General features: G+C 45.3%; 1 protein-coding gene across 1 annotated transcript in view; it reads left to right on the forward strand.

The window, feature by feature from the left end:
- Positions 1-9,821, forward strand: part of gdap2 (ganglioside induced differentiation associated protein 2) — a 67,165-nt gene extending 57,344 nt beyond the window's left edge. Inside the window, exons 13-14 of the mRNA XM_033033470.1 lie at positions 2,070-2,213; positions 6,906-9,821. Coding sequence (XP_032889361.1) covers positions 2,070-2,213; positions 6,906-6,941 — 180 coding nt within the window. The 3' untranslated portion in view covers positions 6,942-9,821. The remainder of the gene's footprint in view (positions 1-2,069; positions 2,214-6,905) is intronic.
- The last annotated feature ends 2,244 nt before the right edge of the window (positions 9,822-12,065 follow it).

The raw sequence follows: 12,065 nt of genomic DNA on the forward strand, positions 1-12,065 counted from the left end.
GATACATGGGCAGCACGGTGGCACAGTGGTAGAGCTGCATCCTCACAGCGCCAGAGACCAGGGCTTGATTGTGTGTGTGTGTCTGTGTCTGCGTCTGTGTGTCTGTGTCTCGACTAAACAAGAAAGTGTAGATGCTGATTAACCATTTTATTCAGAACCACTGTGTTACTACAGCACTTTGTCAAAATTAAGTCGTTAGTGTCTCTCTCGTTGGAGGTGATCATTGACCAATATTTGTGGCCTGGATGTTGTTGCCTCTTTGCAGCCCTTACTGACCCACTAATGTTGTTATATATTATCTACAATTTGTGGCAAGAATATTTAATCACCAGAGAGTCGTGATTTATGCACTTTTACTTGGTCCTTTCTCAAGTGCTACAAGGGTGGCCCAGTGAAGCGGTGGTAGAGAAGCTACCTTACAGCACTAGAGGCCCAAGTTCCATCCTGAACTCAGGTGCTATCTCTGTGGAGTTTGCACGTTCTCCCTGTGATCGCATGAGTTTCCTCCAGGTTCTCCAGTTGGTATCAAAGTTAGGTTTCCAGTTTGGAAAGGGTTTAGAGGGACACGGGCCAAATTCGGGCAGGTTGTGTTTGTTACTAGACTAAGTGGGACCCGTTGGGTCTCTGTCACACAGGAGGCTTGGTCCCCCAAAGCAATATTCCACCACGCACCCTTAGCCCCCAACTTCACAGGCGCGGCTCATTTCCCCTCACATCTAGCAATCTCTCCCCCTCCTCTTCACCCTCCCTCTTCTTTCACCTCTCCTCCTCCCCTCCTCCCCTCCTCCAATCCCTCCCTCACGTCTCCCTCCCTCTCGTTTCCCCTACCCTCAGTCACTCCCTCCCTCAGTCACTTCATAACTCCTCTCCCCTCCTATCCCTCTTTCCCCACTCCTCACCTCCCCTATCCCCCCCACTATCCCTCCTCACCTCCCCCACTGCCCTCTTCTCCCTCTATTCCCCACTCCCTGCCTCCCACACTCCCCCCCTCCTCTACTCCCCCCCCCCCTCCACTCCCTCTATTCTGCACTCCCTGCCTCCCCCACTCCCCCCTCCTTCCCCATTCTCCCTCCTCACCTCCTCCCTCTTAGACAATAGACAATAGGTGCAGGAGTAGGCCATTTGGCCCTTCGAGGCATTCAATGTGACCATGGCTGTTCATCCCCAATCAATACCCCGTTCCTGCCTTCTCCCCATATCCCCTGACTCCGCTATCTTTGACCAATCTTCTTTTCCCTCTCCTCCTACCTACCCCAATCCCTCCCTCACCTCTCATTTTCCCTACCCCCTGTCACTCCCTCTATAACTCCTCTCCCTTCCCTACTCCCCTCCTCTCCCTCTATCCCCTCTCCTCCCCCACACTCCCTCCTCACATCCCCAGGATCTCGAGGTTGTTGCTCCTCTCCCTTCTTGTGTGCCCCGGAGGAGCATCAGCTGTCGGCGTCCTTAGAGCCAGGCCTCGGATCCTCGGCTCAGCCCGGACGCACCAGCAGCTATGGCCGCGCTGGCGTGTGGGAAGGGGGGGTGGAGAGCTCGGAGAAAAGACGGGGGAAGAGCCATGGGGAGAGGGGGGTATCACGGGGGAGGGGGGCAGGAGCCAGCGAGGGGGACCAGAGGGGAAGGGGCTGGAGCTGCGGGGCGTTGCGATGGCGGTGCGTTTGGGACTCACAGCGGGCAGTGGACGCTCTCCTCCGCCGGGATCAGACTCTCCGCTTTACGTTAGTTACGAAGTTAGTTTGAAGGTCACCAATGAGGTAGATGGTGGAGGGAACCTGAGGGGTACCATTTTTACACAAAGGGTGGTGGGTGTATGGAGCGAGCTACCGGGGGAGGTAGTTGAGGTAGTTACTATTGCAATGTTTAAGAAACATTTGGATAGGACAGGTATAGAGGGATATGGACCAGACGCAGGCAGGTGGGACTAGTGTAGACGGGGCATGTTGGTCGGCATGGGCTAATTGGGCCAAAGGGCCTGTTTCCACACTGTATGACTATCATTAGAATATAATGAAAACATGTTTGAGCTTTGAAACGAATGTTTTATTTCCCATCTGTTCCTATTCACCCAGATGATGACGTGGATCTTCACAACGTTTTCGGTCTCGGGTTTGAAGGACAAGGTGCACTACGTTGAGACTCTCCCACAGTTGTTTACTCTGATTTCTCCAGAGCAGATTGACATTCCTCCCTTCGTGCTGGAGTACGATGCTAGGGTAAATCAACACATTCCTCGTGCCTAGACAAAAATGCTGGAGAAACTCAGCGGGTGCAGCAGCATCCATGGAGCGAAGGAAATAGACAACATTGCCTATTTCCTTCGCTCCATAGATGCTGCTGCACCCGCTGAGTTTCTCCAGCATTTTTGTCTACCTTCGATTTTCCGGCATCTGCAGTTCCTTCTTAAACACATTCCTCGTGCCTATTGCTTAGTGTAAACTTTCTGCTTGGGCAGCACGGTGGCACAGCGGTAGAGCTGCTGCCTTACAGCACCAGAAACCCGGCTTCAATCCTGACTACGGGTGCTGTCTGTACGGGGTTTGTATGTTCTCCCTGTGACTACGTGGGGTTTCTCAGAGTGTTCCACACACACATATACGTATAATCACAGTGCAAAAAATAAAAATAATGTCCCCAAGTCTATTCAGTTCGGAATTTATTTGGAGATTGTAGTGTTTAACGGACACGTTGAAGTATAATAATAATAATAATAATAATAAATACTTTATTGATCCCCTCAGGGAAATTCAGATGTCCAGAAGCCCCCAACCAACAAACCCACAGATTCAAAACGAACGCAGACAGAAAATACATAGAATACAATGTGGACACTACCTGAGAGCAATAAACACTTAAAAAGACCAATAATTAACAATTAAAAATTAAAAATTGCAAAATGTATCCCCCTACAGCCTAGCGGTCCGAATTATAAAATCTAATGGCTGCAGGGGTGAAGGACCTCCTGAACCGCTCCGTTCTACAGGGCAGGGAGAGGAGCCGGTCGTTGTTCCGAGTGCTCTTTTGACTCTCCAGAATTACATGGAGGGGACGCCCGGGGTTTTTCAGGATGACCTGCACCTTGTGCCTCATACGCCTCTCAAGCACATCCATCCCAGAGTCTACTCTCCCCTCCAGCACTGAGCTAGCTCGTTTAACCAGTTTGACCAGCTTCTTGTTGTTTTTTGCACTAATGCTGTTGCCCCAGCAGACAACAGCGTAGAAAATAACACTTGCAACCACAGTGTTGTAAAACATGTGCAGCATATCATTACACACATTGAAGGATTTGAGCCTTCTGAGGAAAAAGAGTCTGCTCTGGCCTTTTTTGTAGAGGGAGTCAGAGTTGACAGACCAGTCCAGTTTGTTATCAAGGTGCACTCCAAGGTATTTATATGTCTGCACCACCTCAATGTCAGCCCCTGCAGCGTTGACCGGCTGAAGGGGGAGCTTGGACCTGCCTAAGTTAACCACCATCTCTTTAGTCTTGGTTGTGTTCAGGATGAGACAGTTCTCTTCACTCCAGGCACAAAAGGAATATGAGGTGCAGTTCCTCTAGTAAACCATGACCTTGATTTAAGATGAACAGGACTAAAAGACTTCAAGAAAACCAACCAAATGCCAGTTACAGAGCAGGTATTGCCTCGTGTGCTCTCTTGCCTGAAGGGGAATAAGGGATCGACAAGCAGCATGATTTGTACAAGGAAATGTAGTTTAGTTTAGAGGTACAGCGTGGATACAGGCCCTTCAGAACCCCCGCCCTAAATCCATGCCAACCAACAATTCCTGTACACCAGCTCCATCCTAAACACCAGGGACAATTTACAACAGACAATTAACCTACAAACCTCCACTTCTTTGGGATGTGGGAGGAAACCAGAGCACCTGGAGGAAACCCACGCGGTCACAGGCAGAATATGCAACCTCTACACAGACAGCATCCAAGGTCAGGATCGACCAAGGCTGGGAGCTAAACATCCAGGGATATTCAATATTCAGGAGGGATAGACAGAAAGGAAAAGGAGGTGTGGTAGCATTGCTGGTTAGAGAGGAGATTAATGCAATAGAAAGGAAGGACATTAGCTTGGAGGATGTGGAATCGATATGGGTAGAGCTGCGAAACACTAAGGGGCAGAAAACGCTAGTGGGAGTTGTGTACAGGTCACCTAACAGTAGTGGAGTTGGGGATGGCATCAAACAGGAAATTAGAAATGCGTGCAACAAAGGTAAAACAGTTATAATGGGTGACTTCAATCTACATATAGATTGGGTGAATCAAATTGGCAGGAGTGCTGAGGAAGAGGATTTCTTGGAATGTAAGCGAGATAGTTTTCTAAACCAACATGTCGAGGAACCAACGAGAGAGCAGGCTATTCTAGACTGGGTATTGAGTAATGAGGAAGGGTTAGTTAGCAGTCTTGTTGTGCGTGGTCCCTTGGGCAAGAGTGACCATAATATGGTTGAGTTCTTCATTAGGATGGAGAGTGACATAATTAATTCAGAAACAAGGGTTCTGAACTTAAAGAAAGGTGACTTTGACAGTATGAGACGTGAATTGGCCAAGATAGACTGGCAATTGATTCTTAAAGGGTTGACGGTGGATATGCAATGGAAGGCATTTAAAGACTGCATGGATGAACTATAACAAATGTTCATTCCAATTTGGCAAAAGAATAAATCAGGGAAGGTAGTGCATCCGTGGATAACAAGGGAAATCAGGGATAGTGTCAAAACAAAAGATGAAGCATACAAATTAGCCAGAAAAAGCAGCCTACCAGAGGACTGGGAGAAATTCAGAGTCCAGCAGAGGAGGACAAAGGGCTTAATTAGGAAAGGGAAAATAGATTATGAAAGAAAACTGGCAGGGAACATAAAAACTGACTGCAAAAGTTTTTATAGATATGTGAAGAGAAAAAGATTAGTTAAAACAAATGTAGGTCCCTTGCAGTCAGAAACAGGTGAATTGATCATGGGGAATAAGGACATGGCAGACCAATTGAATAACTACTTTGGTTCTGTCTTCACTAAGGAAGACAAATAATCTGCCGGAAATAGCAGGGGACCGGGGGTCAAATGAGATGGAGGAAATGAGTGAAATCCAGGTTAGCCGGGAAGTGGTGTTAGGTAAATTGAATGGATTAAAGGCCGATAAATCCCCAGGGCCAGATAGGCTGCATCCCAGAGTACTTAAGGAAGTAGCCGCAGAAATAGTGGATGCATTAGTGATAATTTTTCAAAACTCTTTAGATTCTGGAGTAGTTCCTGAGGATTGGAGGGTAGCTAATGTAACCCCACTTTTTAAAAAGGGAGGGAGAGAAAAAACGTGGAATTACAGACCAGTTAGTCTAACATCGGTAGTGGGGAAATTCCTAGAGTCAGTTATTAAAGATGGGATAGCAGCACATTTGGAAAGTGGTGAAATCATTGAACAAAGTCAGCATGGATTTATGAAAGGTAAATCATGTCTGACGAATCTTATAGAATTTTTCGAGGATGTAACTAGTAGAGTGGATAAGGGAAAACCAGTGGATGTGTTATATCTGGACTTTCAGAAGGTTTTTGACAAGGTCCCACACAGTATTGGGGGTTCAGTATTGATGTGGATAGAGAACTGGCTGGCAGACAGGAAGCAAAGAGTAGGAGTAAACGGGTCCTTTTCACAATGGCAGGCAGTGACTAGTGGGGTACCGCAAGGCTCAGTGCTGGGACACCCAGCTATTTACAATATATATTAATGATTTGGACGAGGGAATTGAATGCAACATCTCCTAGTTTGCGGATGACACGAAGCTGGGGGGCAGTGTTAGCTGTGAGGAGGATGCTAGGAGGCTGCAAGGTGACTTGGATAGGCTGGGTGAGTGGGCAAATGCATGGCAGATGCAGTATAATGTGGATAAATGTGAGGTTATCCACTTTGGTGGCAAAAACAGGAAAGTAGACTATTATCTGAATGATGGCCGATTAGGAAAGGGGGAGATGCAACGAGACCTGGGTGTCATGGTACACCAGTCATTGAAAGTAGGCATGCAGGTGCAGCAGGCAGTGAAGAAAGCGAATGGTATGTTAGCATTCATAGCAAAAGGATTTGAGTATAGGAGCAGGGAGGTTCTACTGCAGTTGTATAGCGTCTTGGTGAGACCACACCTGGAGTATTGCGTACAGTTTTGGTCTCCTAATCTGTCGAAAGACATTCTTGCCATAGAGGGACTATAGAGAAGGTTCCCCAGACTGATTCCTGGGATGTCAGGACTTTCAATGAAGAAAGACTGGATAGACTCGGCTTGTACTCGCTAGAATTTAGAAGATTGAGGGGGGATCTTATAGAAACTTACAAAATTCTTAAGGGGTTGGACAGGCTAGATGCAGGAAGATTGTTCCCGATGTTGGGGAAGACCAGAACAAGGGGTCACAGTTTAAGGATAAGGGGGAAATCTTTTAGGACCGAGATGAGAAAAACATTTTTCACACAGAGAGTGGTGAATCTGTGGCATTCTCTGCCACAGAAGGTAGTTGAGGCCAGTTCATTGGCTATATTTAAGAGGGAGTTAGATGTGGCCCTTGTGGCTAAAGGGATCAGGGGGTATGGAGAGAAGGCAGGTACAGGATACTGAGTTAGATGATCAGCCATGATCATATTGAATGGCGGTGCAGGCTCGAAGGGCCGAATGGCCTACTCCTGCACCTATTGTCTATGTTTCTATGAACCCAGGTCTCTGGCGCTGTGAGACAGCAACTTTACCGTTGCCCCAATGTGCTACCATTTCGGCCAGTGACCTCTTCCAAAGCTATTTTAGAAATGCTACCTGACTTCTTGACTACGGTGCCCCGGTTTTATTTCATATTTCCAGCATCTGCAGTATAATGCTATTGTAATAATGGCCAATTGACCCCCTTTTTGTCTTTATTCACAGGTTAATGGACCTTACCGGTATTCCTCTCCTGACTGAAGAAATGGCATGTGTGGCCACACATAATGAACTGGATGTTCTGAATGAATATATGTTTATAGTAATGGAGCTTTTATTTCCTCAAGATTTTTTTAAATGTTTTTGAAGCAGCAATCAAATAATTGTACTTGTGATAAATTGCAAAGGGACAGCAACTATTATTTTTGAGATTTAAGCTTTTACAATGAGTTTGATTGATGAAATTGATTCCTTTAAGGTCGCTTATTTTAAATATTAATAGCTCTAGGTTTTCTGCCTTCAGGTATAATTAATTCCCATTGAAAATTGTGGAAATTGCTGGAGGTGGAAAGCGGGTGGATAAACTATAATGTAAAGATTTCTTCCAAAGATAACACTTTGGGTCAAAAAATCAAGTGTTTCGGTCCCTGACTCCCTGATACCATAACCGAGTCATCACCTTTCTTGCCAAGAGCATTTGTCTTTTAGTACAGGGGATTCATATTTTAACGCTTCATTAGCATTTTTTTTTTTTGCAATAGATTTGTTTTAAAAGAAAATGGATAGGAAAGGTTTAGAGAGACGAGGGCCAAACACAGACAGATGAAGAATTGAAATGATCTGAACAGAATGGATCCAATATGGCCCTGTAGTCAGGCAAATATGAATGTGTACTTGGATTAATGGGACCAGTTTAGAGGGGTCAGCATGGATGAGTTGGGCCGAAGGACCTGTTTTTGTGATGTATGACTAACTCTAATAGACACAAGGAGCTGCAGGTGCTGGTTTTCAAAGAAAGACATGCAGCGCTGGAGTAACTCAGCGGGACAGGCAGCATCTCTGGAGAACATGGATAGGTGACGTTTCATCACATTGTGTAGAACACAGGAGTCCGAAGTAGGGTCCCCGGCCGAATTGTCGCCTATCCATGTTCTCCCGAGATACTCCCTGACCCGCTGAGTTACTCTTTGTCTTTTTTTCCACTGGCTATCTATTCCTGACCTCCATGCTGGAGTATGTCCTCAGGTGTAAACCAGCATCTGCACTTCCTTGTCTCCTACTCAGGGTACTTGTTGAGAGTTAGCAAAATATTTTTACATTGCCTTTGGTAAACAGGATGCATAGCTTTTAATTAAAAGGCCCTTGAGATAAGGAGTCATGTTGTTGATTATGTTCTAAAAGTTGACATATGAGTGTTGGAAAGTCTAATTTTAACGCAACTCTTCCTCCACAGATAATTGATCTGTTGTACAGTGAGCTTAATTTCAACACTGCCAGCTTCAGACCTTTGTACATCTTCTTGTCGTTTGGGCTTTCCAAATTGGATTTCCTAATTGAAATTGTATTGAATGATCTTTGTTTGCAGCAAGAATTATCAGTAGCACTCATGTGATAATTGGATTTTATTGTGCAGCTTTGCTGAGAGTCTTTCAAGGTAATTGCTATCTATTAGTTCCATTTAATAACATCTGATTTATTACAAAAAACATCTATGCTTACTGCAGAAGTGAAGCTACTGACCAGAATTTGGTTTGGTTTCCATGTAAACACCATGCAGAATGTCTTGTTCATATATGGTTTTAAACTTTGACAGAACACAGACTGGTACAGTGCAGACTCGTGCTCATTCATGCCCATCTCACCAAGATCTGCACATCCCATTTGCCTAAATTAAGGTCCACATCTCTCTATCCGTTCCCATCCAACTACCTGCCCACACACCCTTTAAAATGCTGAAATTGTGCAGAACATAGAATGATACAGCACAGAAACAGGCCCTTCAGCCCACAATGTCCATGCCGAACACGATGCCAAGATAAACTAATATTTTCTGCTGCACCCGATCCATATCCCTCCATTCCCTGCATATCCAGGTGCCAATCTAAAAGCCTATCGTATCTGCCTCGACCACCACCCCCAGCAACAATTTCCAGGCAATTTGTCATTATGTGTAAAACCAAACTTGCCCCAAACATCTCCATTCATCTTTATACCTCTCACCTTGAAGCGATGCCTTCTAGTCCTTGACATTCCCACCCTGGGTAAAAAGGTTTCTGACTATCTACCTCCATCTATGTCTCTCGTAATTTTATATACTTCTATCGAGTCTCCTTTCAACGTCTGATGTTCCAGATAAAACAATCCAAGTCTGTCCAACATCCTGGGAATATGCCCTGGACTCAAAACCTCTGACATGATTAAGATAAATTCAAATTGTTGTTGAATATTTATTAGAAGCCGTTTGGCCAATATATGATCAAAATATGATGGACAGTAACACCAGTTAAATACATCAATGCTGATATTTGTCAACGGCAAGGTTGAATCCAGTCCCAGGTATAAGTATAATTCTGGGCCATAGTTAGTTTTTTGGAGCGGAGGAAGTGGAGTTTATAATCTATAACAAACTCACTGTAAAAATGGGCATGTTTTTAGTGAATTGCTTCATACTATCTCCCAACACAGATGGTTCCACAGATGCCATGCTGGTCCAACTGGTGAATTTATATCATATTGGGATTATGTGCCATTTTCATATTTTGGGTTTTGTACATCCATAAGTCATGGGGGCAGCATTGGGCCCCATCAAGTATACTCTACCGTTTAATCATGACCAATCTATCTTTTCCTTTCAACCCCATTCTCCTGCCTTCTCCCCATAACCTTACTAATCAAGAATCTGTCAATCTCTGCTCTGGAAATACCCAATGACTTGGCCTCCACATCCATCTGTGGCAATGATTCCCACAGATTCACCACGTTCTAGCTAAAGAAAAGCCTCCTCATCTCAATTTCTAACGGTAGGACCTTTTATTCTGAGACTGTGTCCTCTGATCCTAGACTCTCCCACTAGTGGAAACATTCTCTGATGGAAGTGTTCCAAAATTCAAAAATAATCTTGTTCAAGTCTTTCTGATTTTTTTAAATTCTTGTCATTTAAAGTGCAGAATCAGTCCATTGCATGCTTTAAAAAAAAATCCAGTTTACACTACAAAAGTTTTTCACTGTACCTCACTCAGTACATGCGACAATGATAAACTAAACGTCAAAAACTAAATCCACGCTTTTTGCTGTGTCAAGAATTTGTTTTGTCATTTGTGGAGCGGCCCAGTGGCACAACTGGTAGTGCAGCTGCCTCACAGCGCCAGAGACCCAGATTTGATCCCGAGTGCTATCTGTGTGGAGTTTGCTGGTTCTCCCTGCGACCATGTGGGCTTCCTCCGGGTGCACCGGTTTCCTCTCACAATCCCAAAGACAAATAGGCAACGTTTCGGCCCGAAACGTTGCCTATTTCCTTCGCTCCATAGATGCTGCCGCACCTGCTGAGTTTCTCCAGCACTTTTGTCTACCTTTGAATATTTTTCATGTTATTGTAGTATTTTCATCTTTTGACCCAGCAAGTCCCATATCAATCTCACTCCACTATTTCTATGCAATCTATTTTCTCGCCCTCTATTCATTCTCCTGGCTCCCACTTTCACTGGCAGCTATTTACAGCAGGCAGTTAATTTAGCAACTAACGAGCCGAGCAGGTGGGAACACCCGAAGGAAATTCTCTCGTTGACAAGGCAAACATTAAAAGTCTTCGATTGTCTTCAGGGAGCACACATATGCAGGAATCTGAAACATAGAACAGCATAGGAACAGGCCCTTCAGCCCACAATGTCTGTGCTGAACATGAAGCTTAGTTAAACTTATCTCTTCTGCCTGCACCTGATCCATATCCCTCCATTCCCTGCATATCCATGTGCCTGCCAGTCTTCAACACTGTTGTCGTATCTGCCTCCACCAATACCGCTGACAGCATCTTCCAGGCACCCACCACCCTCTTGCACCACACACCTCCTTTAAACTTTGCTTCTCTCACCTTAATGCCCCTGTCCCACTTAGGAAACCTGCACGGAAACCTCTGGAGACTTAGCGCCCCACCCGAGGTTTCCGTGCGGTTCCCGGAGGTTGCAAGTGGTTGCCGGAGGTTGCAGGTAGTGGAAGCAGGTAGGGAGACTGACAAAAGCCTCCGGGAACTGCACGGAAACCTTGGGTGGGGTGCAAAGTCTCCAGAGGTTTCCGTTCAGGGTTCCTAAGTAGGACAGGGGCATAAAGCTGTGCCCTGTATTCTTTGACATTCGCACACACACTGGGGGTGGGGGGGGGGGGGTTAAAATGGTTCTAACTGTCTACCCAATCCATGCCTCTTATAATGTTATTTATCAGGTCTTCCCTCAGCCTCTGATGCTTCAGAAGACAATGCACTGGTGTCCAGCCTCTCTCCCTCTAGGTGCACCCTCTCACCCAGAACGTGCCCTGGGTTTCTCTACCTGTGAGACTGCACTACTGTACATTTCTTACTTCCATTACAATTGGGGTTTTTTAATTAACATTTTTATAAACTTGTTTCAAACATAAATAGGAGTTGGTGAAGTGTGTAATTTTAATGAAATTAGGGAACCGGTCTTTTTAAATCTAATAGTCCTTCATTCCCTTTGGTGAAAATGTATATATTTACACATTGAGCTTATGACTCATTGTTTTCATATGAAAGCTAATATTTCAGAGACCATTCAGTAGAATATTTAGCAGTGTGTCATGATAGCAAACGTTAGCTTTTCCACAGAGATAGTTCTCTCCTGTGCTCTGGTGAAGAAGCAAAGCATGAGACATGTCGAAACGAGGAACTGCAGATGCTGGTTTACAAAAAAAAGACCCAAAGTGCTGGAGTAACTCAGCGGATCAGACAGCATCCCTGGGAATGTGTAAGAAGGGTCTGCAGATGCGGGTTTAAAGCAAAGATAGACACAAAACGTTGGAGTAACTCAGCGGGACAGGCAGCATCTCTGGAGAGAAGGAATGGGTGATGGTTCGGGTCTGAAGAAGGGTCGAGACCCATTACTTCTCTCCCGAGATGCTGCCTGTTCCGCTAAGTTACTGCAGCTTTTTGTGTCTCGCATCCCTGGGAAACATGGATAGGTGCTATTTTGGTTCGAGGCCCTTATTCAGATTGGTTGTAAGTCGTCATCGTGGCTATCCCCCGAGATCGAGGATGTTTTTTTGGAAGAAAGCTGTGAGAGGAGGGGCAGGACAGTGCCTGACTGACACAAGTGTTGAGTGTTCTGACTATCTACAAACCCTCATCCCTCGTGTTCACCTATTACCTGCCAGCCTTTG

Source organism: Amblyraja radiata, chromosome 14 (assembly GCF_010909765.2).
Source record: "Amblyraja radiata isolate CabotCenter1 chromosome 14, sAmbRad1.1.pri, whole genome shotgun sequence".
NCBI lineage: Eukaryota > Metazoa > Chordata > Chondrichthyes > Rajiformes > Rajidae > Amblyraja > Amblyraja radiata.